Here is a 27,399-nt window from a genome sequence, read left to right on the forward strand (position 1 = left end):
CTACTCTAGCCCCCTTCCACCGAGGGATGTTCAGGCGATAGGAAGCTGCGGCGAATTTTCTGAAATACTTAATTTCACTCGGTAAATTCTACTATATCGCGAATTTTAATGCTGCCGACGAGACGGCCAGGATCGATGTATCGAAGCGACGCGGTCGACCCACGGGCTTCGACGAGAGAATTCTGCGCATGCACGGGAGTTTTCAGTCAATAAACCACGATCAGCCGCAACCCTCATGCGCAAACACACCCTGAAGGCGGTCGTCAGGGGTGCTGCAAATAATATCGGCCACCCTGTGCCTGTTTCTACGGAAATAGGGCAACGACCGCTGTGATTTGTCTGCTTTTGGTGAATTTCTCACTCGCAGTGATGTTAGATGGAGAAGGAATAGTCTATAGATGGGGCGAAAATGGAGAAAATGTAAATTTTTGTTATTATTCGAGGGTTTATGTTAATGTAAGTGGGATATAAAAGTTTAGGATTTTTCTGTGGTGTGAAGAGAGTTCATACGGTCCTGGCGACGCACTGAGAGTTCGCGCACGAGCATCCGCAAGATGTTTTATTTATGTCCCCGTTGCGATTATTGCCATAAGAGCAGGGTGTCGACGTGAATTTCGCTTTTGTCCCGAAAATGTCGACGATAGTTGGTGAAAATAACTGTAAAATGGCTGTTCTGTTCGGTGAGTTTTCAGTTTTATAAGTATTTCACTTGGAACTTGTGAGAAATTACTGTGAGGGTAGCGAAGTTTCGCGAAGAGTAGTTAGTGCTACTAACTGGGCCGTCTGACCATTAAAGACATGTTCTACTGTCACGCAGGAACTTACAGAATTTATAGTTTTAGTTTCAATCTTAAATCAGTTCAATGTTATGCTATAATATTATAAGCTGTGTGATATTGAATCTAAGTTATTTTTAAAATCTGCAATTTTTCATTTTTATTGAGTTAAATTAAGAAGCATTTAAGAAATGTGCACTAAATTCTTTTCAATTCTATTTCATAAGAAAATTAATTTAAACACGTTCTCGTTCTGTTTTCGATATTGGACCATATCATCTGTTATTTGACATATATTTTTAGAATGCAGTTAAGTTAATTTAAATGATAATTAAATAGATATAAAAAGGGATGTGCATTCATAAATTTCTAATTAATGTAAGTCTTTTAAGATGGCAGCACTCACGCGATTCGAGCCACCGGTTTCAATTTCGTGACTCTTGGAAATCTGCATCGTAATAAATGTCAAAAGTATGTGATCGTATCTTATAATGGCTCTGTGTTAATCAGAGATTAGATTAGGTAAAAGACATGGCTTCTATTGCTATACTTGTCAAAAATGTACGAATATAAGCATGACGTCACGGGTATCGCCATCTTTTGTCATGTACTGTTGTTGTAAAGTGTGTTCGTCATCGAAGTAAAGTTGGGGATCATCTGTCAACGTTTATACATATTTTATATCCTCATTTGACTTTTCTACATATCACTTATTCTAATGTGAGTGCAACAGCGTGTTTTGGCAATTGAATGAGTGATAAAAACAAATACTGTCGTAGAACAATTATCGCGTCATGATAACCAAAAATACGTATTTCGGCGCATTATTTTGTATTTCTTCGGTGTTGATAAGAATTTCACGTTGATATTATATTTAGTGAAAGCTACGGGCAGTGTCATAGTCTCATACAGAATTTTGTTTAATTAAATCTATCTATTTAAACGTACCATAGATTTTTAAGGTTATGGGTGTGTACGGTGGTAACATATAGTCATCATTTATTACGAAGTTTTCATTGCATTTGCTCGCGCTTGCGTTACAACACCGATTAATTGGTTTACTTTACCTAGAGGTGTATTCATTTTGTGCAATTTGATTATTTACAGAAATATGGAAGGCAGCGGTAATTCCAGAGATGCGGAGGTCGGTGGTCCTCGCAACCCACAACAAGCAGCTTCCACAAAAAAGCTGCAGCAAACGCAAGCGACTGTTAAGGAGGTTGTGGGGATAATGAAAGTAAACGTAGAGAAAGTTTTGGAACGAGACCAAAAGTTGTCTGAGTTGGAGAACCGTGCAGATGCTTTGCAACAGGGAGCAACTCAGTTTGAACAGCAAGCAGGCAAATTGAAAAGGAAATATTGGTGGAAAAATCTCAAAATGATGATCATCATTGGGATTATCTGCGTGGTTATTCTCATCATCATTATTGGTAAGTGACTGCTTGTTGAAGTTAATACGTAATTGTAGATGTAAACATAGGTTGTACTAAATGCTGAAATGCACATTTTTTACATTAGCCTCAGTTGTGGGTGGCTCATCGGATTCTAATTGATAATATTGTACCAAAGGAAACGTAACACTGGGGTTGTTAATTCTATGTCTCAGAATTAAAGTTCATTCAGACCACGTAAGTGTTTTGGGGCATATAGAGTTAAGTGTAATGCGGTCGTCAGTTGCCACTATCTGCAGTCTTGTTTAAAAGATTCACTATACACCTAACAAACACATATATTTTTGAGACTTAAATTTATTCAAACGCACAATCATTAGACTAACTGCAGTATTAATACAGGTGGCTTTTTATAAAACTATCTACGGACAATACATTATCTCAATGTTATCTTGTTGCAATGCATATTGTACATTTATTAATGATATATAATATATAATATAACGTTTATACTTTTTTCCATCGGTCTTCAAATAATTATGACTCCTATTTAGCCTCGTTCCTAGTCCAGATGCCACTATCCAATAAAACATTTCATTAGGTGTATAGGAAGTATATAAGTGAAACTTCTTCTAAGATCAAAATCTTACAAATTTCGTAATTCTAAATTTTGAATTTTATTAAAAATATCGTGTTCTTTGCATCCATATTATATTTGTCAAGTTATTAATCTAAGTAAAATTGAAATCCATAAGGAGCGATCATAAGCTTTGGACAAACCATCGCTATTGCTCGATCCGAAGTCCATCGCGACTGTCTCGCCTAGAACGTCCGCGTTCATAAATATTCATGTATCGACGCTCTGCCGCAAATACCGTCATGCTTCTTGGAGCGAAGTGACACACGGGGTCTCTTGAATTTTGTGGAACTCAGTTCCTTAAAACGGTTCATTCTATTAACACTCCTTGCGTGCTGTAGAAAGTTCGAAGTCATTCGATTCAGTTCTGCTCAAAAAGAGTAGCGGTATCGAGCGGTCGTCGATAAAAAGAAAGGGGGAAAAAAAATGGTAACTAATCGCGTTCAGATACCCGCGGCACAGAAATGCGCAGACTCAGTCAGCTCGCAGATCTCTGCGCGATTTGTTTTCGATCCAAGTTCGAGCAGCTCTATCGTTCAGCTCGTGCGAGGGCCAATCGAAATGTCACGACCGATGCGAAATTAGTGCGTCGTTTGATGGCCAATTAGCGGGTCGAGGCTCTCGTCGAGCAGTCCCGGAAGATGGTACGCTGAGACGCTGAATCAAAGGGAGAGGCCAGCGCGCGCGTCCGCCGATGGTCAAGGTCGAGTGTCTTCGGTCGCTATCGAAGGACAATTTAACGGGACGAGCAACGCGTTTTCTTCTTTTCCGAGAGTTTCATCACATCGCGGCAACGATCCCCCGCCGCATCGTTCGCCTTCGCAGGCTCCGACAGAAAAAGTTTCCACGAAACAATAAAAACATAATCGTCGTTTGATTTGCTCTTCCGTTCTGTTGATCCCAGTAGATACACGATGATCCCGCGGCTCGACAAAATATTTAACGAATCAATGGCCTTTCGCGCATTTCCAGTCGCTAAACAATCTCAGTCTGACTCCAATTACATAATTACGTTTGCGTTCGTAATCGCGAGTGTATCGGCATAAATCGACATGACGGAATTGTCCCGCGATGGAGTTGCTATTACGTATAGATATCAATGAAACCTTGCGAGCAAGTGAAGAGGGGACTACTGCTCTTGCTATCGAAATTATGACGGAGTCGCAAAAACCTAGTGGCAGCGATAATGTAACTAAATGCGAACGTAAATACGCCAGTAACTTCAGATCAGTTTCTTAAGAAACACTCCAAAGTATTTATCCCCCTTCGGATACCACCATATAAAAATCCCCCTCGAAAGTAAGGAACCACTTTCTTTGTTACAGTAAGAATTAAAAGACCTCGCGGATGCACAGATATCATTGAAATCGGCAGAGTCCCCACTCGATCGCTCCGTCAGAGACAACAGAGATTATCAATTATCAGATCCCCGATGTTTATCGGCCACGGGAATCGCTTTTACGATCTCGTCGATCAGCCAGGCTGACTCGCCGCGGTATCATAGTCGACGGGGCGAAAACGCATGGCCAAGTCACGTGGCCTCAGGATTCCGATTTTCCTGTAAACCGAGGTAGAAATCTCAGCCGCTTCATTCATACACCTATCAGTCGGCTGACGACCGCCCGACCGGACAGTCGCTCGTGAAGCGCGTCTCGTGTCAACCGATATCTCGCAGGTCAGACGACCCGCGGGACCCTCGAAATCGTCGACGCAAGTGCCTCCGTCGCTTCTGCCCCTCGCCAGCGTCCCATTGTCGGCGAGGCAGCGCTCGGGACCGAGCCCACCAGTGGCCAGGAACAAGTGAAAGTTATCGGAGCGAAATAGATCCGCGTCGCGCGTGTCCCTCGTGTGCCGTCTTGGCAAGTCAGCTGCGTCGACGTCGGTCACTCGACCTTTGCCCTCCGCTGTCGCGTTCGCCGATTGCAACAGAAACGATCGATCGTCGGGGCCCGTCGCGCGACTGGAGCCGCGTGAAAAATTCTTGAAAAGGAGCACGTGCCGATTTCCCACGGAAGAGGGACGAGGCGTAGCTTCGTAGGACAGTTTTCGAAGCCACCGCGGCTAGTGGTGGGGTTTGTTTTCCTTTCTGTTTGGTGCGTTCGACAACCGATCGACGGGCGTCGGTTCGTCCCCGAAGTCAGTTCGTCGTCGAAGGACTCTCGAGGCGGTTTTTCTCTCTGCTGCTCGGAATACTCGCGATCGGCTCGATCCTGCTGCTGGATCGGACGTTCTGAGCTGAACGTCGGACAAGAGACGATCACGGATCGGCGAGGAGTGATCGATAGTATCCCCAGGGCGAGCTGCTAGTCTGGTTCGCTGACGAAAGGTCACCACGTCGATGCGTTTACCAGCGGCCGTCCCGCGCGAGGCTAGCGTAAACGTCTTATCTGTAGTTTATGAATATTGAGAAACGGGACGAAGGTGGTGTACGGTTGAGCGTGCTGGCCCGGTGTCGTTCACTTCCGTGCATGTGCAAGAAGATTGCTCGCGAGCACTCGAACTGGCTCGGAAAAAAGCGAAGATCGAGCGACCTAGGGAGACGATAAATGCGCTCGAGGCGGGGATCCTCGAAGATAAGATCCCGAGACAGGAGAGGAAGAGGAAGAAAGAGCTGTCCCGTTTAACGACCAATAACCATAAAGCGTGAAGCACCGATCTAGCTTGACCTAACCTCCTTCCTTTCCTCTTTCTCTCTTTGTCTCGACCCCGAAAGTCTTCCTTTCCCGGCTTGGCTTATTAACGACCGACGCGCGGCGGATTTTTGAAAATTCTGTGCACCCTCTACCAAGGAACGAGCGCTCGACATGGCATCGTCCAGTGGCGAGAACAGCCAGGAGTATGGCCTGGGATACCAGAACACTTTGGTGAGTTTTAGAATTTGTAGTTTCTTATTCTGAATTATGTATATTAGTAGAACGGGAAATGAAAGAAATTTGAAATGTAATTTTGAGATGGTGGTGCTGAAGTTTGATGTGTTAGGTTATTATGTTCATTTTGGTGAACTGAAAGTGATTGTTGGTTTTGCTATCGAGAGGACACGGTGCAAGATACTGTTAGCGTTGGGTTTGAATGTGATTTGAGAGTTCTTTCTTGTAATTATGCGAAACTAAGCAAGAGTAATAATTAAGATATTAAGCTCATGTTAATTATGAGAATCGACGTCTGGTTTTTGTTTCTATTATCGCTTCTTTTCGGCTGCCGAATAGTAGTCTAAATGTAGTACAAATACAGTATTAATAGGAATCGTGAAATGAAAATCTTCATATTGTATTTAACACACTTTTTATTTGTAATAACAGGCTAAGTTATTTCAAGAAAATTTATTTTTTTAGCTATGTAATAGAATATGATATTATAACATAGCACTCGAACCCCTAATTTCCATTTCAACTTAACATATTATCAACCATTGACGTAAATCTAATGACTTAGGTCTCATTACTAAATAACTAAACCAGTAATCTTTTTTCGTAATACTATGTAAATTATGTTGTACACGTGGCATAATTATGATGTCAGTAACATCCTAATGATGTAACCTATAACTATGCACAAAGCTTCCACAGGGTCTCTAACACCTACACACAATATTTATCAATTAGCTTACGATACGTACTCGTTATAAACTCTTCACTATTTCCTTATATCTCGAAACCCTGCTCACATTTCGTTTCACTTCCACAGCAAATTGAATTAACTTTACACATGCTATTATTTTCTAAAAGCTTGTTATTGGCAACGAGTCACAAGATTGTACTAAATAAAGACTACAAATCGCGCGTGGAGACAAAACAACTCAGATATTCTCCCGCAGCTAATATTTGAAAACAAAGTAGCAGATGTTCGCCATCGAATTCGATGGTGAACTACGGAACAAGAGGTCGTTTCTAGCGATTGAACTGGCTAGATTTATCGCCAGAAGAGAACGATCAAAGCGGCAGAAGTCGGCGGGAGGCAAGGGTTGCAAACCTATTTTCATGTTTATTCTTGGCCAGCGCGCTGAGCTAGCCGCGAATAGTTCGTTTACAGAGCAATTTATACGTCCGCGGCCACGTGCTTCTCGACTTTCTCGTGCACGTTTTCACGCCGTTCCTACACTTTCCTCGCCACGAATCATTCAGCTGATCATCAGCTGATCGGGCCTTCGCGAGTCCGTCGAGTCAACCAACGCGCCCATTTGCATGCATATTTTAACTCGGCCGCTGTGAATCATGTACAGTTGCATTTATATTCGATACACATCCCTTATTTCCTTCGTTCAGTCTTGCAAACCAGATCGATACTTTGTATCGCGATTTTTCTTGGCTGACATTTTAAAAGTTGACATTCGGTCGGCGGGTGAACAACCTGAGTATATCCGCTGATCCACTTTGCTATGTGAGTACTTTGAGATGACTAGTAATACCATGTGTGAGAGTTACAAATCCTGGTTTTTGCTAGGTCAAGTGATTGAGGATTCACTTTGGAGATAATATAGCAGGAAGTTATTAAATATTTTTAGTTCAGCTTAATGACTCGATAAAATGGAAAAAATAGAATGTGATTCTTGTATATGGTACTCGTTTGGTGGTTATTTAGTGTCATGTGTGCAGAAGACTGTATTCATTTGTAGAGGTCGATAAAGTGTTAAGTGAAACGAAAACAGAAAACGTTAATTAACTAATTGAGAATGAATAATTATTGAAATGTAAATTAATAATTTATCAACTGTCAGAATATTTCGACTCCTGTCTGGTTATGTTTAATAGTACTTATAATAACTTCGCTAATATTTGGTATTTAATTTGCACTGCAAGTGTGACTTGTAATCAGTATGCTAGTAAGACAGGGGGTTAAGAATTCTATGGACAAAGATAGAAAAATGTTTAAAAGACGCGCAGGTGGTTTTCCATCGTGAGTTGGTTATCTCTGTTATCAGGGATTCGCTTGTTTATTCGTATTTGATGAAGTGCCTAGAGTATACCTAAACTATTGTGCTCTTACACTTGCGATACAAAGAATCTACTTGTAAGACTAATGAAAGTTGAAGGAAATTAATATAATTCTGAGAATATTATTATGATATGTAAAATAATTTCTAGAATTTACAAATGAGCAAAGTGTCACTTGGTTGATGAATAAAAACTGAACTTCTACTTGTCAGTAATTATTGTAAATTATTGTAAATATAATTTTTGTGCTACTTTTCTAATAGTGACTCAAAGCTTAACAATAAATACTTGCAACTTTACTTGTGATGTTTAGAGCACGACAGATTTATTGTAATTTATGTGATGAGTAAGTGTTTACACACTGGTGTTAAAGTGGTAGCTCAGAACGCAGCGCTTCCTGGCGGTTTTGCAATTTTATCCAACCGAAGAAAACCCAAGGAAAATCGGATGACTAACAATGCTCCTCTCTTCGTTTCCACCCTCACGACGAGCCGTGATTTTGAAATTGCTGCCGCATCTGCCAAATCGTCGGGGAGTGTCAGACACTGTTATATATTAAACCCGAAGACAATGCGTCCTCGAGAGTAGACGGCATCACTTTCGAAACACTGTGCGAAATTCCGCGGCAGATTGCCATTTTTCACTGATGGTTGCTTGTGTTTTCTATTTCCTAAGCAGAATATTTGTCTCAGGAAGAAATTCTTGTAAACATCTATAACTTTTTCATTTCTTTTTGTATTTGGTCGAATGACGATTGACTGACCTGAGAATTCTATTATGATAGATATTTTCGTGGTTGTAAGGCAAAACGATCTATGTCAGATTTTTAAAAAATTCGAGTTGAGGCTTTAATTGTTTCACGAAAAAATGATTCAGGAAGACGCTAGTCCACAAGTCCACAAGACAGTATTGAAGTCGAAAACTTTAAACGCCACTATCTTGAAAGCAAGATTATGCGACTTGAGTCATTTTACTTTATAATTACATATTGCTACAAATGGTTTTACTTTTCTTGAGATAATATTTTTGGTACAAGACACTCGCCAAAACAACCCAAATGGTTAATTACATTTTATTGCCTACGAAGGATAGACCAAGGGTCGAAAAGACTGAATGAACTGCATAATGTCGATTCCTCGATCCCTCCAAATAAATAAACAAAAGCATCTACCAGACGTGTAACAGTTATTGGCAGACGTAGGGAAGAAACAAAACCGGTAAATTGCATCCTTCCGTCGAGGAGGAGAACCCTCTGTCTTTTTTTCCTCATTGTCTACTGTCGACACGCCAGGCAGTAGCTAAGTTTCTCGTCCAATAAATCCAGTCGATTCTCAAAGTCGATTGATAGCTTGTTTTTAACAGGCTGATCGCTCTTGGGGTCACCAATGATTCATACTTTGAATTTATCATATTTTTTTAAAAAAACATTTATGATAAATAGCTTGTATCTATTTGCGGGTAATATCAAATGGAGTTACTGAACTAGAGAATGTTCTTGTTTTAACAAACTCGTAGGACTATCAACGTGTTAACATATTATTACGTCACCTATATCTATGATAAGCTTAGTTACGTCATTCTAGATAATACTATTTCCCAGAACTTTGAATAAAATTAGATTTTCTTTCTTCCTTGTTTCTTGATCATGAATATAAATAAAGTATAAATATGTACTTTATTATTTTCTATGGAAATAATTCATCATTTTACATGTCACACGTAATAAGTTATCATAGGGTACACATAAAACATTTCCTCGCGTTTTACGTTTCATTCATATCGGGTATGTAATACTTTTTCCATACTGCTGTCCATTGAATGGTCACTACTTGTATGCATTCAATGGACCTACTACGTTTTCCATGAATTAACCATAAACTAGAATCGCGTGCTCTTTCGTTTCACTCTTTTTGGCCCTTGATTTATTTTAGAAATGAATTGTAACGTTATCGATGTTTGCACTGTTTCATTCTGTTGCACGAACACTCTATTACTTCATTCAGATTTTTATGAATGAATAAGAAAATTCTTTCCTGTATTATTTTATTTGATTGTACAAAATTCGTACGTATTCTGTTATCCTTTCTAGCTGTTTTATGAATGATCTGAAAATTTAATTTTGCAGTACTCTACGTGCATGCTTTTTCCCCTCAAAAAGTACCATGCATGATTATGGATCGAAAACATAATTATTTCATTACTGAACTTCCTATCAATACAATTTTTAAGTCATCGTTTGATAATGGGTTGATAAATGAGCCGTTCACAGGTCAAAGTGATTAACTCCATTTTTTGTGTTTTTTAAAATTTGACTGTTAAAGCACTTGATTGATGCTTAATTTGTTGTACTTGAAATGAATATAAATGATGCAAATTCATTCGCTAACTATTCCATCTTAAGGATGTTTTACATCATTCATACCTCCAAGTAAATATTTTTTAAACAGTAGATTAGTCGAGATCCAGCATATTCCTCGTTTCTTCCATAACGAAAATCAAACGATGATCACGCGTCGATGATGCGTCATCTTATTAACGTCGATTAACGCTCCAACTGGCTTCACGCGCCTGATTATCTTTCCGTGTTCGATTCTTCGCGGCTGTACCTCGTGTTTCCCGTCGATACGTCAGGAACAACGCAATATTCTTTTTTTTTCCTCTCTCTACGATGAACGTCGAGCTCTTACGATTAGGTAACGCAACATGATCGAATATTAATGACGTAATCGCGAGCAGCGCTTTTCCGATCGTCGATACCTGCGTTGGATTCGTTAGCGCGAAACGGCGCGCGCGACTCGTCGAATAAATCGGCTCGCTCTGTTCCAGATTATGCAATTTTTGCGCTGCAATCTCGACGCGTTTACCCGAAACAGTTTACAGTCTGCGCCGTTTGTTTGCGTTCCCTAAAAAGATTCTTGTCTGATAAGCGGAAAAAGTTTGCACGCGATATCGGGCTATTATTTCTATCGTTGAGGCCCAAATTAACGTGTTCGTTCGTTCATTTTTATTTGAGTTCGTTATCTTGTGTCGTTTTATGCTACACGGAATTAGATATTCAATATTAACCTTCTTATATTAAAGTTAAGTAGAGGAATTAAGAAAGAGGTCCATTGATTATTTTTTGTAAATCTTGCTCAAATTTATTACATACTATTTTCTAAGATGCCTCGTGAAGTTTACAGTAATATAGGGGTAATTGATTATTCTTATTAACATTTCCTTTTTTGGGAAGCTTATATCTAGGTATTTAGAATATCTAGAATAATAATAACTGAATAATAAAAAATGCAGTAACAGTATATATAAAATACGACTTCATGGTAGTAGATTGCGAAATGTTTACGTGTAACCATAAAATAGCACTAAAATATGGAGATAACTGTAATGAATGGAATGCAACGATAATCCAGTAATGCAAGGTCGTGTTTACCACCTGTTCAGGGTTAACCAGTATTCATCAAATGAAATTCAAATCATTGCACACACTTTCTTTCACTTCTTTATTCTCTAATTTTCGATCGAGGAAGAGCATCGGCAGCGATTGATGCTCGAGGTTGCATCTAATTCGTCATGATGCAATTGCATAATACGCATAAATTCGCATAGTCGATCGAGCGCGACACTAAACGAATTATCGCATCGATTAGCTGATTTCTAATTCGATTCGAAGGCAAGATAACGCGTATTAATTACTCGCCTTTGCCCTCCCCTTATTAATTGGTTGACTCGTTTATTGTCGCCGCTTGATCTGTTTGATCTGTTTGATCTGGTATAAATCAATCTTTTATCGCGAGGAATGGCACGAAAGGGAACCCGTGAGTCGTGAAATATCTTTGGAATTCCAATAATAAGGTCCCGTGATCGATCCCAAGCTGAACCGCAACGGGGCAAATACCATAAATTCATTATCCTTGTCGTAATTCGCCAATTTCGTTCGTTCCACTTGGCTGCGATCGATTTTGCTCCTTTAATGTTCTTTCGTCCATGGAGGCAACTCTGTTTGCCCTAAAGAAAATTCATTGCTATATTTAGCGTTTAAGATAATTATCTGAATATCAGATAGTAGGGGTAAACTGACATCCATAGCTTCTTTTTCAAATTACTTTCAGACAACACTTAGTAACCAATGTTAACTCCAATCACTTTGTGTAATTTTAGATTATCATTAGTCAGAAATTTTATGAACTCTTGTTAGAATAATCTCAATTTTAAGTGAACATTAATTATTATAATTTGACAGTGATATCTCTACCTTCTTTCTGACAGTAAAATTATTTATAGTTATGTAAGTAATTATGAATGTTCTCTTTATGTGAGTGACATGTCAATCAACGTATTGAATCTATTTTTTATGGAACCATTTTAGTCTTTTTAGAACCTCTCACTTCAAAATGGCAAATTTTCGAAAGGCGATGTTATTGAAGGCGGCGAACTCGCGCGAACGAAAGTGTATAAGTCCAATTATCGGTGTGATTAGTTTCGCGGTTGTAACAACGCGTCCTTGAAAGCGTGCTTCGAGACGAAGACGATAACGGTTTCGATAGAAGTTGTTTCCTATCGCGACAGACTTTTTCGAAGATAGTGAGGCGATCTAGGTCGTCGAAGGCACAGATCGACGTGACCGCTCCGTGCCAGAATCCACGGCGAGATTGAAATCATTGTTAACATTCTTTTAATGTCTGTTAAGTAATTTTTGCTGGATTCATGGCCTGCAGTTCAGGTTAACTGCTTTGAATTGTTCTCTTGAGGCGAGGAGAAAGAGGTAAATGCTTTGGATGGTTCCTCGCTTCCTATTTGGCTCCGTTATTGTCGCTTTCGTCACTGGGGAATTTTGACGCTTCTTAAAATCAATGGGGAATTCCCGATGGATTGATTTATACAGTAAGACCTGGATTAACCGACTTACAACGAAACTGAAGTGTAAGATACTCTCTTGATGGGTAATTTTTGTTTTTTACCATAGACTGTTATTAAATCATAGTCCAATCCATCAGTAACTCTGAATAAAGGATTAACCATAATTGAGATCTGTTTAATCAAGGTTCTGTTGTACATATTGCAGTATCAGAACATCAGAAGTGTTTCAATAAGTCAATGGCTTGAATGTAAAAGGAATCTTGAGAGATAAGTAGTCTCTATCCTCGGTTTTTCTTGTGTTCTGTATGAACACATCCTATACCTCGTGTACCTACTACTGTCGGTCCTTAAGATTTATTGATAATAGAACTGTTATCGGATAGATACCTATATATATTCTGTACACGTAATTTATAGTTATGATCAAGTCGAAAATAAAAGAAGTTGAGAAGAATATTACTCTTCTGTGACCGAATATTGCACTTCCATTTTGTTAGTCAATTTTCAATCTTATCAGAAGATAGGATTCCTGGAACGTGTCGAACATATTAGGTCATTTCATAAGCGATATTCAAATACTTCTCGAAGGAGGAATTTAGTAATTACTCGATAGATGAATACATCTGTATTCCTCAGAATTAAAAGAAATATGGAGAAGAGGGAGTTTCCTGAAAAGGCCTCGACTCGAGATTTTGCTAACCTAATTACAAGTGATAAAAAGGTAGAACCAGTTTGTTGTTGTTACGTACATACACCGGTACATATGTATACTTATGTTTATATATAACGACCTCGCATATATATCCGGAACGCAAATATTGACGGTTGACTGTAACGACGCACAGGCGATACAACGACTCGTGGATGAACTCGCGTGTGCAAGTGCGCCGACTGTTTCCCCTCTTACCTATTCCTTTTGTCAGTTTCTCATCTGAAGTCTCACATGACTCCCAAATCAGAAACCTACATTCTATTTGAAAAAATATTCCAAGATCATTGCAGAATTTTCATCAGAGTTTTCAAATCTATTACCTCCTTTCGAAGATTCTCGACAGTTTCCAACAATTCCTTTTATTAATTTCTGACAGTCCTCTCATGCTAAACCAAATTTAAAAAAATCTCTACGAAAAATTCTATACTCCAAACAGTTTCACACCTAGTTTTCATATATACCATATATCTAATTTTTCTATTTCCTGAGTCATTTGTGCATTAGGTAGCTTCTTCGTCAGGAAGCAGTAGATCGTCACTCGATACCTAAGTGTCGTTTTCTATTCAGCACATGATCCTTTGATTCTCCCTTTCCACTTCCTTTTCCACCAAACGGACCAAGTGAAAAAAAAATAGATGCGTGAGCGTGGTCGGGTTACAACGCATTATGCAAACGTCGAATATTTGCGCGCGGGTCGCGATTTGGCGCGCGAGATTGCGTAAATGCTCGCGGGGATTAAAATGCGCAGGCGGAATCGCTAGAGAGGGTCGATCATCGATTTTTCTGCGGCTGCATAAGCCGGTTTGCCTTGCAACTCGTATTGACGATACGCGATAAACCGTTCCTACTGTTCCTCTACTCGAAACATCTGAGCTAGTCGATGAATCCCGCAATATTTCGTGATTTGCAAGTGATTTCTGTAACTTGTTCGCTGGAATTTTCTCCAAAGGAATATTTTTGGTGGAATGCATGATTTCTGTTTAATGAAAGAACGTTTTCGTAGAGAAACAGTTTATATAGAATATGAAAATTATGAACATTATTACTACAAGGAGCTATTAGTATCACAGTAAAATAATAGTAATTTTATTGTGTAACTAATTAAAATTACCATCTATCACTATGACAAATTATCAGTTTAACATTGTTTTCACTGCACACAGTTTGTTGAATTGCCGATAACATATATTTACGATAGTAACCTCTGATATTTTTTAATCGATTGCATATACGGTAGGTCATCCAAAGAGTTGACAGTATTTCGTAATTTCAATTCTAAAAATAAATCGTTTTAAATAATGTATAAATTGATAAGACGGGGCAGGGTCATTGAACAAGTACTGATTAAAGGTAATCACAGTGAAAAAATATTTTATGTTGAGTTTCACGTTTGAAAATACTGTGAAACTCAGACGATCAAATTTCAATTATTGTTCACTAACAAAACAGTAGAATACTTATTATTAAAAGACTGAAGTGCAAATGGCTGAATAGTTAATTTCAATCGTCGGCACTAGATATAGAATGAATTGAAGTTGACCAACGTACAAGATCGAATGTTATATCGTAACCAAGGAAGCAAGTTGGTTTACGAAAGAGGACAAGCAGACAGATTCAATTGTTGAACTGTAAATATTTATGGAATCTCGAAGAGTTACATCTTAGTTCAAGAATACAATAAAGAATTGAATGACGGAATTAAGTGTTTCGAGAAATGTTCACTTGTGAAGAAACTATCAAGAGATAGAGAGTAGGAGTCGATTACGGGTCGGCCACTGCTGGTTTTATCAGCACAAAAATAGAGATACGTCACCTCTTCCTATAACCTAGAAAGAGTTGCAAAATAAATTTACACACTCTTATGATATTATAAAAACACGTCTTTTCTTCTATTCTAAACACTCTCCAGTTGAAAACTTATAATTTGTCCATAACATTTTACGACAAATCGACTATCCTGAGCTCAATACTACCTTAACCAACATCTACTAGAGCCAGTGAAAAATAAGGAAGCTTTTACGAACTGAAAATATTTTCAAAGGATATATTAATTCTACATAATCTTAAAGAGAATGAAATCGACGATCTCAATGTTTAAATTTCCCGCCGTTCAACGTTAGCCAGTCCAGCCAATACTGCCAACCCATAGGTGTCGGGAGGCGTCGTGAGTAGTCGTTGCGCAGCTGGTGCATGTTCCGTCGGTTTATGGATCGTGTCTCGTGATCCATAGATTACCTGAGAGCGCATATGGACGCAACCAAGTAGCGAAGACTTCGAACGCACGCGCAAGACCCAGGTCAACGATCTCTACACAAATCCGCTTGGATCGACTCTTCCCAAGCCTGTTGTAACAGCATTGCTACCGATTACGCAACAAGTGCCATCGAATCAATCGCGATATAAATTTCACGAAGCGGCAAATTCAAATGCACAATCGATCAAGTAATCTCACGGAACACCATTCACCATCGAAGATCTCTGCATTAACAACGTAGAACCAGCTGAAAAAAATCGAGACACGACTGAGTAAACCCGTAAGTCATCGCGATAATGAGCTAGTGTTAAGCCAGGCGTGATAAAAGTACCGATAACCTGGCCCGAAATATAACGACGTGCGTCTATTCGACATTGTTGCGATAGACACAAATCCAAATGCATCTGTAACTCGTGGATCCTCGTTTGGTACTCGATAAAGTCGTCGCGATAAGGGAGTCTAGGATCATTGGTCCATCAGAATCGCCAGTAGACAGTATTTGAGGGACAGCAATGTCGAAATTGCGCAGAAGTATTCTCACTGCGACGCAGGCCGCGTCGAAATTGCTGCTGGAACCGGCAAAATTGAACCTCGTCGCTGTTCGAAGCATGGCGGCCTGTCAGATGAGCAAGGAGGAGACGGTGGTGCCGAAGGATGAGGTGGTCAGGTTCGTCGGCGAGTGCTTGTGCAAGGTTGGGGCCTCGGCCGAAGACGGCAAGGTCGTCGGCCATCACCTGATGACCGCCGATTACTGCGGGCACTTTAGCCACGGGATGAACAGGCTGCAGATGTACGTTAAGGATATTCAGTCCAAGGTCACCGATCCTGCGGCCGCGCCGAAGGTCCTCACCGATTTTCAGGTACGGTCAGAGAGAGGCGACGAGACTGTGTCGCGACATTTCGACTCTCCAGCTCTTGGCTGCACCTTAAATGACTCCTCTTCAAATGCATCAGATATCTTCTTCGAAATCACGCGACTCTCGACCGTCCAACTTTTCCCTGGGAGATAATGATGTTGATGTAAATGAAGGTGGTGTGTTCAAGTATCTTTTAGCTGGACTAGCAGAGTCCAAGCGAGCGCTAATTAGTCGACCACGGTGTAAGCTAGTTTCTAATGTCGAGGAGTTGGGTGGTGAGGATTGTAAGGTTGCGGCTATGTGAGGGTGTGTTTCTTTTATAGGTGGGATTATAAGTGGAATTTGAAAGAAAATTACTTAATACTACTTAATATATGGTATAATATTTAATTATAATAGAAAATAGTATGCTTATTTTCTCTTAAAAGTGTCAAAGCATACATAGCACGCAAAGCACACATACGTATTATGCCTCTACCACCACATTGAAGTCACGTGCCTCAAAAACTAGCTTCCACCGGTTTACTCGTTTGTTATCGAGCCTGGGGACTTTGTATTTTCCGTGATAAAATATGCGATGAAGAACGTTCATGACGATGCCTGTTACTTCACACTGATTCAGGCATGGACGCGTTACTGTCCGTTTAATTTTTCTTTCCGCGTTGTCGTTCCAATTATTCTTCACGAGGTTTGCCTGCTTCGTGGTGTTCGCGACATAGGGCCCAAAGTTGGCGGTGACCTCGTTGAAAAACAGAAGAGATAATTGGCCCATTTCGAAATGGATCAACAGCTTATCAGTGGTTACTTAACTTCCTCTCAATAGATACCAGAAAGGAAAACATTCCCCCAGAATTTGAGTTCTTTGTGGGCTCTGAATGACATCGAGTAGAGTCGACTCCAGGCGACGTGACCAATGTCAGCAAGCGTTGGCAAATGGATCTACTTGATCATGTTCTGTGTACGAATGTCACATGCTGAATCGAAGCCAACTTTGGAAGCTAACATTGGCCAACATTTGCTCTGTGAGCGAACATACATTAAAGGAGATTAATCCTAATGTTCAATGCTGATTTTGATGTCAGTTACAATATACATGATAATTACCATTAAATTCTCGTATCAAATATACAACATGCCAACAAGATATCTTCCATATCTCAACATACTCCAAAGAAGTAAATGCCAACATTGGTCACATCGCTGGAAGCCAGTTTAAGTCAAAGAATCACCTTCATTTCCATCAATTCTTCCCAAATTGTGTCTACCTTCAAACCTTCACCGTGAAGCCCAATGGACATTTTTCCAGGCGATAGCGCTAGTCAGCGGATGCAACGCTATGGGTCACGTGATCGGGAAATTTTGCATGGAGCTGGCCATAGAGAAGGCCAAGAAGTTTGGTATCGGTATGGTAGCTGCCCGTGATTCGACTCATTACGGCATCTGCGGTTACTACACCTCAATGGCAATGGACCAAGGCTTAATAGGCTTCTCATGCACAAACACCAGTCCCATGATGGTCCCCACGCGTAGCAAGGCCCCAGCGTTGGGCACCAACCCTTTGTCCCTAGGAATGAGCGCTTGTGACGGTGACCATTTCCTCCTGGACATGGCCACGACCGCTGTGGCTGTGGGGAAGATCGAGTTGGCTATCAGAAAGAACGAGCCCATTCCAGCTGGCTGGGCACTTGGCAGCGATGGAAAGGTGACCACAGATGCCGAGGATGCATACAAGGACTCGCTTCTGATGCCTCTAGGCGGAGAGGAACACACTTCAGGCTACAAAGGTTACGGTTTAGGCTTGATGGTTGAAGTACTGTGTGGTATACTGTCTGGTAGCGAGTTTGGACCCAGTATTAGGAAATGGAAAGACAAGTCGAGAATTGCGAACCTGGGACAGTGTTTCATGGCAATCAATCCGGAAGCTTTCGGTCCTGGGTCTAAGGAAAGACTGTCTCACTTGCTGAAGCAGCTGAGATGCCTGCCTAAAGCTGGAGACAAGCCTGTTCTGGTGCCTGGGGACCCAGAAATGATGGCCAAGGAACGTGTGGATACTCAGGGAGGGATTATTTACCATCCTAATCAAATTAAAGCTTGCGAGGAGCTTGCTAAAGAGCTGGGCGTAGAGCCTATGAAACTCTGTCCCAAAAAAGGGGGTAACACGATGGTGGCTACTAATTAGACTATTCGTTCTAAGACAGAATCGGAAGCTCGACATTGTTTTACACTTGTGTTCATTAACTTTAACCTTGTAACATTCATTTAACACAGTTTTATTTTACATATCATTGATTTATTATACTCCAGACGTCTAATAGGTACACAATTGGTCGATCCAAGAGGAGAACTAAAAAGACGAATGCATAATGGCATTTCAGAATCGCCTTGTTTATGTAATAATACTCTACACGGATAATCTCTCTAAATCAGCTTATAGAGTAGAGACGTTCACGATTGAACAAACTAGAGACTAGAGACGCTTGTTACGGAACGACCTATGTAAATAGAAGCATATAGGTGAAATATACTTTCGATATTATGCATCCAAATGTTTTACACGAGGCTTCCTCAGTTCTACATAATACATAGGATCTAAGTTTTAACCAGGTTACAGACTCACTGCGATCACCGCGAATGTGTTCCACCAGCTTGTTACCATGTATCCAGGGTAAATCTTATTGTCTAAATATATGCAATCTTTTCGTTACGCACTGCGTTCAGCTTTAATGGAACCTTGCCTCTTCGAATCGGATCGTCGACTTAATTGTACGTTTACAACTCGAGCGATGTTTACGCGATAGAGAGGAGCTCTCGCGTGTCCGTTTCGTCGATTTAATGGAAACGATGCCCGCGATGACATAACAGCGTTGCGGTCTGATCGTTGCTCGATCATCGCGATCATGACGATGACGACGACGACCTTGGACTTGCTCGCGGGATCTGGATTGCACTCATTACTGATCGGCGGCCACGATTATCGACAGCGAAACAACAAACGAGAAATTTGCATAATCAGCTAGAGAAAAAGGCGGGCCGATGAATCAATGGATGAACTCGACCTGGCGATTTTATCGCGGCACGATAAATGCGCGACGGAACGTTATCTGTGTCGCATAACAAACAATCAGCGGAATTCGACTCCTTGTTTCTCCTAGTTTTTGCGACTCCTCGTTATGGCGCGAGCTGTGCCACCTGCTCGTGTAATTATTTGCGCGCGAAGATTAGGATTGTTATTTTTAATTGGAAGTAATTTAGGAGTTTTTGCATGATCGTTTCCGCTGATGCACTGTCTTGTGAGAAATTAGTTAAGGGGATTGACAGGAAATTTGTAGATGTATTTTACAGGTAGAAGTCGAAGGAATATTTTTACTTAATGTGGATCTGGGTAGTTTATTTTATTAGTTTATCTATGATTAAGTTGGTTATTAATATAAATAACATGGAAAGTAATTATGATTTATGACAAATGGTTTAACAAAATATTGAGCCTTTGACAGAAAACGAAAATTAATTAATTTGGAGTTGTTATGTATTATGCATTTTTACAGTTTCAGAATATTTTCGAAACTTAACAGCATATCTATGTATATTTCTTATCTCTACACCAAAACATTTTTACATAATTTATACTGCAACTAAAGGTGTTACGTAATATTGAGCATTTTTCAAAAGTTCTTAACATTTCTTTATTGAACTATAATGCGTTCTAAAAAATATTTCAACGCAATATGTACTTTCATGAGCACGAGGTACCTTCGTATCGGGGGTGGTCTAGCAGCGATTCCTCCTGCTTATACCTCGTGCCGTCCAGACGAAGTAAACAGGGTTATCGAGGAGACTCGCAGACTCTGTGTCTCTCTTTTATCGCTACGTTTTAATAATAAAAAAAAAAGAAAATAAAAAAGTGTGGATCTCTGCGTAATTGATTTGCCAGCGATAATTTTGACAAAGTCCTTGGTGGTCCGCTGTTATCACGCGCAGAAAGCATGTCGTCCATTCGCGTTACGTCAGGATCTGTTGAGCAATTTACCAGCGAAAAGTATGTTCCACTTGTATCGTGGAATTTCGATTAGAATAAATTTTCTTGGAACTTCCTATGAGAGATTTGTATTCCTGTCCACCTATCGAGTCATTTATGCGTGTCTCGTTCGAGCATCGTCGATAGGAATTTCGTTATCCACCGTCTACGTGTCTGTAAGTTGCACTTTCTATGTGCTTTGTTGTCGATGCAGGTGATACCACAGAAAGACCAATAATCGATTTTTGTGAGTAGGAATGCTGGACAGAATTTTGCATCCTAATTGCAACCACGTGTTCCAGATTCAAAATTGTCAAATTTCTAGTTGCACCCCTCCAGCAAAAATGATTTAATTTGCTTTTCATAGGGATTTTCCCACTGAAAGCAATATAATAAAGTCATTCTCCCAAGCATTCTAATCAGTCAGTGCATTATGTGACGATTTCCAGAAACTTGACTTACTTTGATTTGGCAAGAGTTGAATGTCCACGTATTTTTCAAGCCATAAGGAAACAATAAAGCTACCAGACGAATCGTGTTTTCCACGCGGTGGACGTCACAAGAACGTATAGGGGGTTCAAAAGTTATCGATACGCTTTGTTTGTTGCCTTATTATCGAAAAGGCCACGAAGGCGTGCTCGGGCTATCTTATTTTTTTCTTCGACGATAACATGGATGCGAATGCACGAAGGGTTCCTCTCGTCGTATGGATAGTCATACGTGCGAAAAAAATACGCTGGTACACGAGAAAACGATTAATCAAGACAAGAAGGAGCTTAATAGATCGTAAATCGAATCATTCTTGAGTCACGATAAGTAGTAATAGTATTTTTTCAGTGAGAAACATGGATACTCTGTCGACATGTTGATCAATCTTTCTAATCGTCCCAGGAATCGTTAATTAGATTTATCTCATTAACTCGATCTCGGCGGCGGTACTGGGCTTATACTTGTGGTTGCCGCAAAGACTTGTCCTAGACCCTATTGCTAAAGAATTATTGCTCGTTTATGCGTGTACTAAACCCGCTCCATAAGACAGAAAATTGAAGGCTCTTATCTTATCCTTAACTAAGTATTTCTTGAACTTTGAAGGAAACTTGAGAGAACTTTGGAAAGGCAAATTGAATCTTCCTTTTGTTACGCTTGAGGGTACAGAGAACTCGTGGTTAAGCAAACAGTGAAGCTTGATACATCTTGCAGTCGAATTTGGTCCCTAGTTTAATTGAACAAAATCTTTCAAAAAATACTCGAGCTTCCAAATACTTGATCGCGAAGTTTCTGTACTGCTTCCGTATTTCAGTCTAAAATTTTCGGAAAGGTAGTTCAGGTACCTAATTAGCACTATGTACAATGGAATCACTATTGCAATCGGCCCTCTATATTTAGTAACGAAGCCATTTTTATCTCGCAATATTTTTTTATGAAGACTAGGTACATTGCTTTTTGTTTTTATAAGAAATTTACTAAAAGAAATTGCTGTATAAATAAATTATATTTAGAGTCTAACTTCTTTTTCTCAAAAATCTTCTGACACTCCTGTATTCGAGGAATTTGGAGCCACTCTTCGAGTTAGATTCATTAGAACGAACTGAGCAACCTTGAATAAGAAGGCAGAGACAATCCGAGTGGTCGAGAAAGACTCAGAGGCGGTAAACAAGCATGATTCGAAGAACAAGGGAGAGAGCTAAACAGGAAGGAAGGGTCAATGATTGAGACAAAACGATCTTGTCCAAAATGCAATCGCATGCACTGTTGCCGCGCCACGAGGATGGTAATTCGTCGTTGCCCAGCCATGTGACTGGCATTAACTAATTCACTGCTCTAATATACCGGCATGGGGTCGTGAACCCATGGGACATCCGCGGCGATAGTCGTCGAGCGATCTTCCAGCGTGATGGATCAACTACTAATCTTATGTATTTCTCTAGATACACTTGAGAAGATCAACCAAATCATTCTTTACCCTGGTAGAATTAAGTTAGGATTATTTTTCAATTTCAGATGATAACCTAATAATTTATAAGAAATAAATTTTTAAAAAATATTCTAATAGATCATCAATTTTACTTAAATATAGAAATAATGTTTCCTCAGTGAAACTTTGCTCGAAACGTATAGAATGAGTTCTCAAATTTCTTTTGTCCAATACTTTGTTCACACTGCATAGTCTTCAAACAACATAATTTATTAACATAGAATATTCAGGTTGAAATATGTGTTTCGTCTAAACCAAAAGAAACTATTTACGCACTTCAATGCAATTTCCATTCTCCACTGACTGGATATACTTAGGCAAAGCGTATTGTCTCCGTGTGAGACGCAATAGGATTTCTTCTGAAAGACTCACCAGGAGTTGGTCTAGCAACGAAGCCTCCTTTTCAGTGCCGCGAAAAGCAAGACAACGCCCGAGCCAGTGATCCATGCAAGAAACAAAGCCGACAGGGAGTTATGCAAAGTAAGAAGAATAATTTCAGAGGCGAGACATAAAAGGGTCTTCAGACGCAACGCGCGACGGAAATAAGATGCTACGGTTTTTTACGCAAATGGGAATGGTTCTTTTAAAAGCATTTGGATAATTAAAAGCTAGACCTGTTCCTGAAACGACTTTACACCAGTTGAAATGAGCTTCCTTCCTCTACCACTGGCGTAAATTGACGCCATCGTTCAATATTCATCGCTCCTAATTACACTTAAATTACGCGTTGCTCTTAATTGCGGGTGGCACGCGTCGTGGAACTGATTTTTCTTTTGTTGGTTCATAAGACAGTATTGAAGTCAGAAGCTTTGAACGCCAATATCTTAAATACAAAAACATGTGACTTACGATTACGTCATTTTGCCTTACAACCACAGATATTTTCTTTTCTTCTTTTCTGGTTTCTCATACGAATACCATTAAGAAATCATAGAATATTAATTTAACTGTTTATACTGACCTAATTACTTTACAATCATGCGTAAACGTTTTGCATATTCATGTGCACCAGTATACTGTAATTGTGTTTTTAAAAAATGGGAATGCTAACAAAGTACCTCGATACACGAGAAATGCATAAAATGTTAGGGGAAAATACGTTTCGATGTGTAAGGTCCAACAGCTCGTTCTCATTTCGTTTTACGAGCGAGTTATACGTGTTTTAAGAATTTTCGAAGGAAGGAAACGAGCAAGTGTACGATCTGCTGTTTTATTTTTAGAAACTGTAGAAAATACGGCAGCAGTTTCGTCGAATTTTCCGCGATTTCAATTCTCCTTTTATGGAGAAACGTAATGATACGTCGACGGATGGATGGAACAGAGATTATATAAGAACTTCGCGTTAGAAATATTGAAGTTGTTAATGAAATGGGCGTGAGTTGTGACCTAATATATATGTATATCATAGTATCTAAGAGACATTCTCAAGAATTCATTAAGCTGTTTAAATTCACACATATTATGAAATATTTAGATCATGAAATGTCGTACGTAACATCAATTTGTAATTATTAAATTTGATTTATTTTTTAATTTCTTATAGACACAGAGTAGATTTTTAGATGAAACTCAGTTTTCTCTTATTTGACTAGTAGAAGTGAAATATATAAAGAAAATATATTTGATGCACGTGAAAATGCCAATTGCAAATAGTAGGTACATTACTTTCTTAGTTTCATCAAATAACGCTAGCTTTCACTGCAATGTCACAGGGTAATGCAGTGAGTCGTTCAAAACAACAAATTCATATAAATGAATCTAATAAACCAAAGATAAATGGGTCGTCATGTATAGCTAATAGCCTCACCTATTATCGAGGGAGATTAATCGCAATATTTTGAACGATTCTACAGTAGTAATCACATGATACATGTCATTAGTAGTCACGAGGTTTACATATTGAATATAGGCCATGATAAGCGGCATAATGAAAAAAATTGTACTCACATGACGCGTTGGGTGAAAGGCGCTACAGGCTGTCGCAAAGGCGTTGTATAAATTTCTACAATTCGTCGAGTAGCATCAGAAATCTGTGGGAAATCTATTTCATCTAATCGACTGCTTCTTGTTACATTGAATCACGATTTCAAGATTTTCGCCGCGAGGATCACGACGCCGACGCAAAAGATCCTGAGAAGCTCTCCCCATCGTTTCACTAACATCCTTGAATCTTAACGAGTGCCTCGCAGGCTCTTATTCCCCGCGGAATCTAACAATTGCTCGGATCATGTGACGCACAATTTCGCGTAGGCAAATTTACTGAGTCGGAACCCTTTCCAATGCATTATCAGACTATCTCCCCGGGATAAACACGTGAATTTACAGCTTGTCGTGTTCATAATTAACCGGGCTGCTTGCCATGATAAATACTGAACACTTTGCTATGGAGCTTCTTCAATTGTTCGTCTGTAGCCGTGAGAAAACCCCCAACAGGGAAAAGCGCTATTTTCGCGTGTGAAGGTACGTACCGATTCGCGTGAACCGCGTTTCCGATTCAGTCGGCGTGATGGAACAACTGAGTGAGCAGGGTGTTCGATTCTGATTGATCGACTTTAGTCTGGATTCATATGGAAGGAAAACGAAAATTTGTAAACGCGTTGTGAGGTGATAAGTGGGTTAGGTGTTTTTTAAGTGTATCTTTTCAGTTTCGAGAATTTATTTCTTCGTATTTGAAGTAGTTTTAACATATAATTATAGGTACAGTTAGGAGTAGATTTCATTCATTTCTGTGACTGAAATTTAAAAAAAAAGAATTTGTTACTGTTGTGTATATAGTAAATGAATAATGAATAAAATAGAAATTAGGATTTGTGCATCAGGCATATGAATATGTACATTCATCCTATATGTCGGTAGTAAAATTACATTTAGTAGTTGGATATGCTAAGAAGTTCGATTTACAGAAAAAAAAAGAAAATAAAATAACTTAAGGGAATATTAAGCTCAACTTGTTAATCAGGTCCAGGTGTATTTAAGTTTAAGGACTAATTGAATCACTTACCCCACATTAAGCACCACACGTATTCGAATATTGTGTTTCCTTATATTAGACTAATATTAGCATTAAATTTTTCTGATGAATAGGTTCACGTTACTTAATCGTGATTAAGTATTTTCATTCGAAGTCTTTTAAAGTTGTATCTGTAAGAAAAATTCGAATAAAATAAAAAATAAATGAGTTCCTCTCAAAGTGCGAACATCAGAAGCGGAAATTCTCTCGTACAAAGTATCCTAGGCAAAGAGTCATCGATCGGGCCTCGGTACCGGCATCGGGTAAGACAACCATTCATCAAATTACGCGGTAATTTTGATCAATGATAACTGGTGACTTTGAAGGCAGCTTCCTACGAGCCCTCGTTGAGGGAAGTGGCCAATTGCCGTGTACGGTACAGTACAGTCACTACTAGAAACCTCTACGCTAAGATTTCTTTGAAACTTTCTCATTCCTCGAGATAAAATCGATGAAAAAAATGTGTACGTACTTTGCATGATTCGCACATTTTAGTAACTATCTGGTTATTCTGTCTGGAGCTTATAATTTAGAATAAAGATGGAATATTAATCTCTATTTTAGACAGAATATCCACTGTGTCTAAAAATAAGAATTTTCCAAATCCTCTACTTGAATATTCATCTCCACTTCTGCATAAGAGAGAAGATTATCAAAGATCTATGAAGAAGAAAGTACTAGCTTAATGAGATATATTAATTGGATATTAATATTACAATTATAAAAAGAATAGGTAGTATTATAATACTAACAGTAATCTTCCATAACAACTGAAGAAGTACCATGCAATTCCCCTGTCTCAACGTTTCGTCTTCTGCAGTCGATTACCATCTCTCACACTACACGTGTAATTTGGTCATCAACTAAATCTCTCAAGAGTACCAATATTTACTTAATCTACTGCCCAGCTTCCAGGAAATCAAATCACGAGGATCACTCCCACGCAAGAACCATCGGCCACCACCCAAGCAAAAACAGTCCCCAAGAGGGCTCATCGATCCTGTCCCTAAATTCGATCTAGGAACAGCCAGTAATTCGCGAGTGTCCTCGCGGCGACACCGCAGAGGTGTCCGCGGCAATGGAGCGCGCGGTTATCGCGGGGGAGAATCGCGCGCGCTCCACGCTCGCGCGACGACGTCGACAACAGTCGGAGCGAGGCTAATGAGTCCGTAAATTGGACCAGCCAGCCGGGCCCTCCCATCTGAGGTCCGCGCGGTGCTTCTCTCTTCTCATTGTCAGTGTGACTCATTGGCTTGGTGTGCGACGGTCCAGCCTACGATTCAATTGCCTTAAACGGCTTCTTTTTGCCAATTTTTGCTTCCGCCCGCGGAGTGTCAGTGTCAGTGTCACACGGACTGGTCGAGGCGAGAGAGTCCCTCGGGGACTGTGCCCTCGCAGCGGTTCGCTCCTCTCCGACTCCCGTCGAGAATAGGGGACACCTTGACGAGAGAGATGAGATCGGGCGCAGAGAGCGAATGCTTCCTCTGCGTCGTAATTTCGATCATCCTCGACGACGAGACGGCTCCTTGGCGCGAACCTGCTGGCCCCTTGGCTGCAGAGTCCTCCTAAAGGCCTCGTTCCCTGGACGTCGTCGACGTTCACGCTGCAGTGGAAGAGCTTTAAGGTCGACTCGCATGGAGGATGGTTTCCTCGGCTCCAGCACGGTTACGTAATCCCTGGACGTCGCGGAATCCCGTGTCCCGTGTCGCACTTTGAGCGAGAAGAATTTATTGCACCGATACTGTTATCGTGTGCCCTGGTGGAGGCGGGTGCGAGACTCTCTTTGCTCGCAGATAGTCGCGGAGTTTCGAGGGAGAAGCGACATGGCGAGTCAAACGACCAAGAAGGAGCTCCTCGAGGAGACTCTTCATTACCATCATCCAGAGGGTAGCGAGGAGGAAGTGGATCGAGAATGGGAGGAATTCACCCGGCTGATGGCGAAATTGAGGGAAAAGCGGCGGAACAGACCGCACAGGTACCCGCG

General features: G+C 40.2%; 3 protein-coding genes and 1 long non-coding RNA gene across 8 annotated transcripts in view; 3 read left to right on the top strand and 1 right to left on the bottom strand.

The window, feature by feature from the left end:
* The first annotated feature begins 524 nt into the window (after window positions 1-524).
* On the top strand, window positions 525-2,687 carry Syb (Vesicle-associated membrane protein synaptobrevin). 2 transcript variants are annotated; one of them, XM_076384275.1, is made up of 3 exons: window positions 525-680; window positions 1,884-2,206; window positions 2,295-2,687. In XM_076384275.1, the coding sequence occupies exons 2-3, from the start codon at window positions 1,888-1,890 to the stop codon at window positions 2,327-2,329; spliced, it is 354 nt and encodes a 117-aa protein (XP_076240390.1). In that variant the 5' UTR covers window positions 525-680; window positions 1,884-1,887; the 3' UTR covers window positions 2,330-2,687. The 2 variants fall into 2 exon arrangements, with proteins under 2 accessions (XP_076240390.1, XP_076240389.1); XM_076384274.1 differs by lacking the exon at window positions 525-680 and adding an exon at window positions 1,369-1,496.
* A 2,343-nt stretch (window positions 2,688-5,030) lies between these two features.
* Clc-a (chloride channel protein 2) overlaps window positions 5,031-27,399 on the top strand; it is a 37,445-nt gene continuing 15,076 nt past the window's right edge. The window contains exon 1 of one of the 3 annotated variants that reach the window (XM_076384029.1): window positions 5,031-5,668. In XM_076384029.1, coding sequence (XP_076240144.1) covers window positions 5,609-5,668 — 60 coding nt within the window. In that variant the 5' untranslated portion in view covers window positions 5,031-5,608. Of the gene's footprint in view, window positions 5,669-27,094; window positions 27,391-27,399 lie in introns of those variants that run through there. The other 2 variants (XM_076384026.1, XM_076384028.1) reach the window with 2 other exon arrangements.
* On the top strand, window positions 15,371-19,361 carry LOC143183750 (putative oxidoreductase YjmC). Its single transcript, XM_076385444.1, has 2 exons — window positions 15,371-16,418; window positions 17,722-19,361. The coding sequence occupies exons 1-2, from the start codon at window positions 16,071-16,073 to the stop codon at window positions 18,592-18,594; spliced, it is 1,221 nt and encodes a 406-aa protein (XP_076241559.1). The 5' UTR covers window positions 15,371-16,070; the 3' UTR covers window positions 18,595-19,361.
* On the bottom strand, window positions 24,758-26,069 carry LOC143183545 (uncharacterized). Of its 2 annotated transcripts, none has more exons than XR_013002611.1 (3): window positions 25,888-26,069; window positions 25,407-25,546; window positions 24,758-25,137 (listed from the first exon to the last, which is right to left on the bottom strand). It is a non-coding gene; the product is annotated as an uncharacterized LOC143183545 (long non-coding RNA). The 2 variants fall into 2 exon arrangements; XR_013002610.1 differs by having other exon boundaries at window positions 25,629-26,069.

Source organism: Calliopsis andreniformis, chromosome 9 (genome assembly GCF_051401765.1).
Source record: "Calliopsis andreniformis isolate RMS-2024a chromosome 9, iyCalAndr_principal, whole genome shotgun sequence".
Lineage (NCBI taxonomy): Eukaryota > Metazoa > Arthropoda > Insecta > Hymenoptera > Andrenidae > Calliopsis > Calliopsis andreniformis.

Excerpts from the sequence above, each read along its gene's own strand:
- Syb (XM_076384275.1), top strand. The coding sequence starts at position 1,888 with ATGGAAGGCAGCGGTAATTCCAGAGATGCGGAGGTCGGTGGTCCTCGC. Across the intron at positions 2,207-2,294 it reads TATTCTCATCATCATTATTG|CCTCAGTTGTGGGTGGCTCA; the intron begins GTAAGTGACTGC and ends TTTTTACATTAG.
- LOC143183750 (XM_076385444.1), top strand. The coding sequence starts at position 16,071 with ATGTCGAAATTGCGCAGAAGTATTCTCACTGCGACGCAGGCCGCGTCG. Across the intron at positions 16,419-17,721 it reads AGGTCCTCACCGATTTTCAG|GCGATAGCGCTAGTCAGCGG; the intron begins GTACGGTCAGAG and ends ACATTTTTCCAG.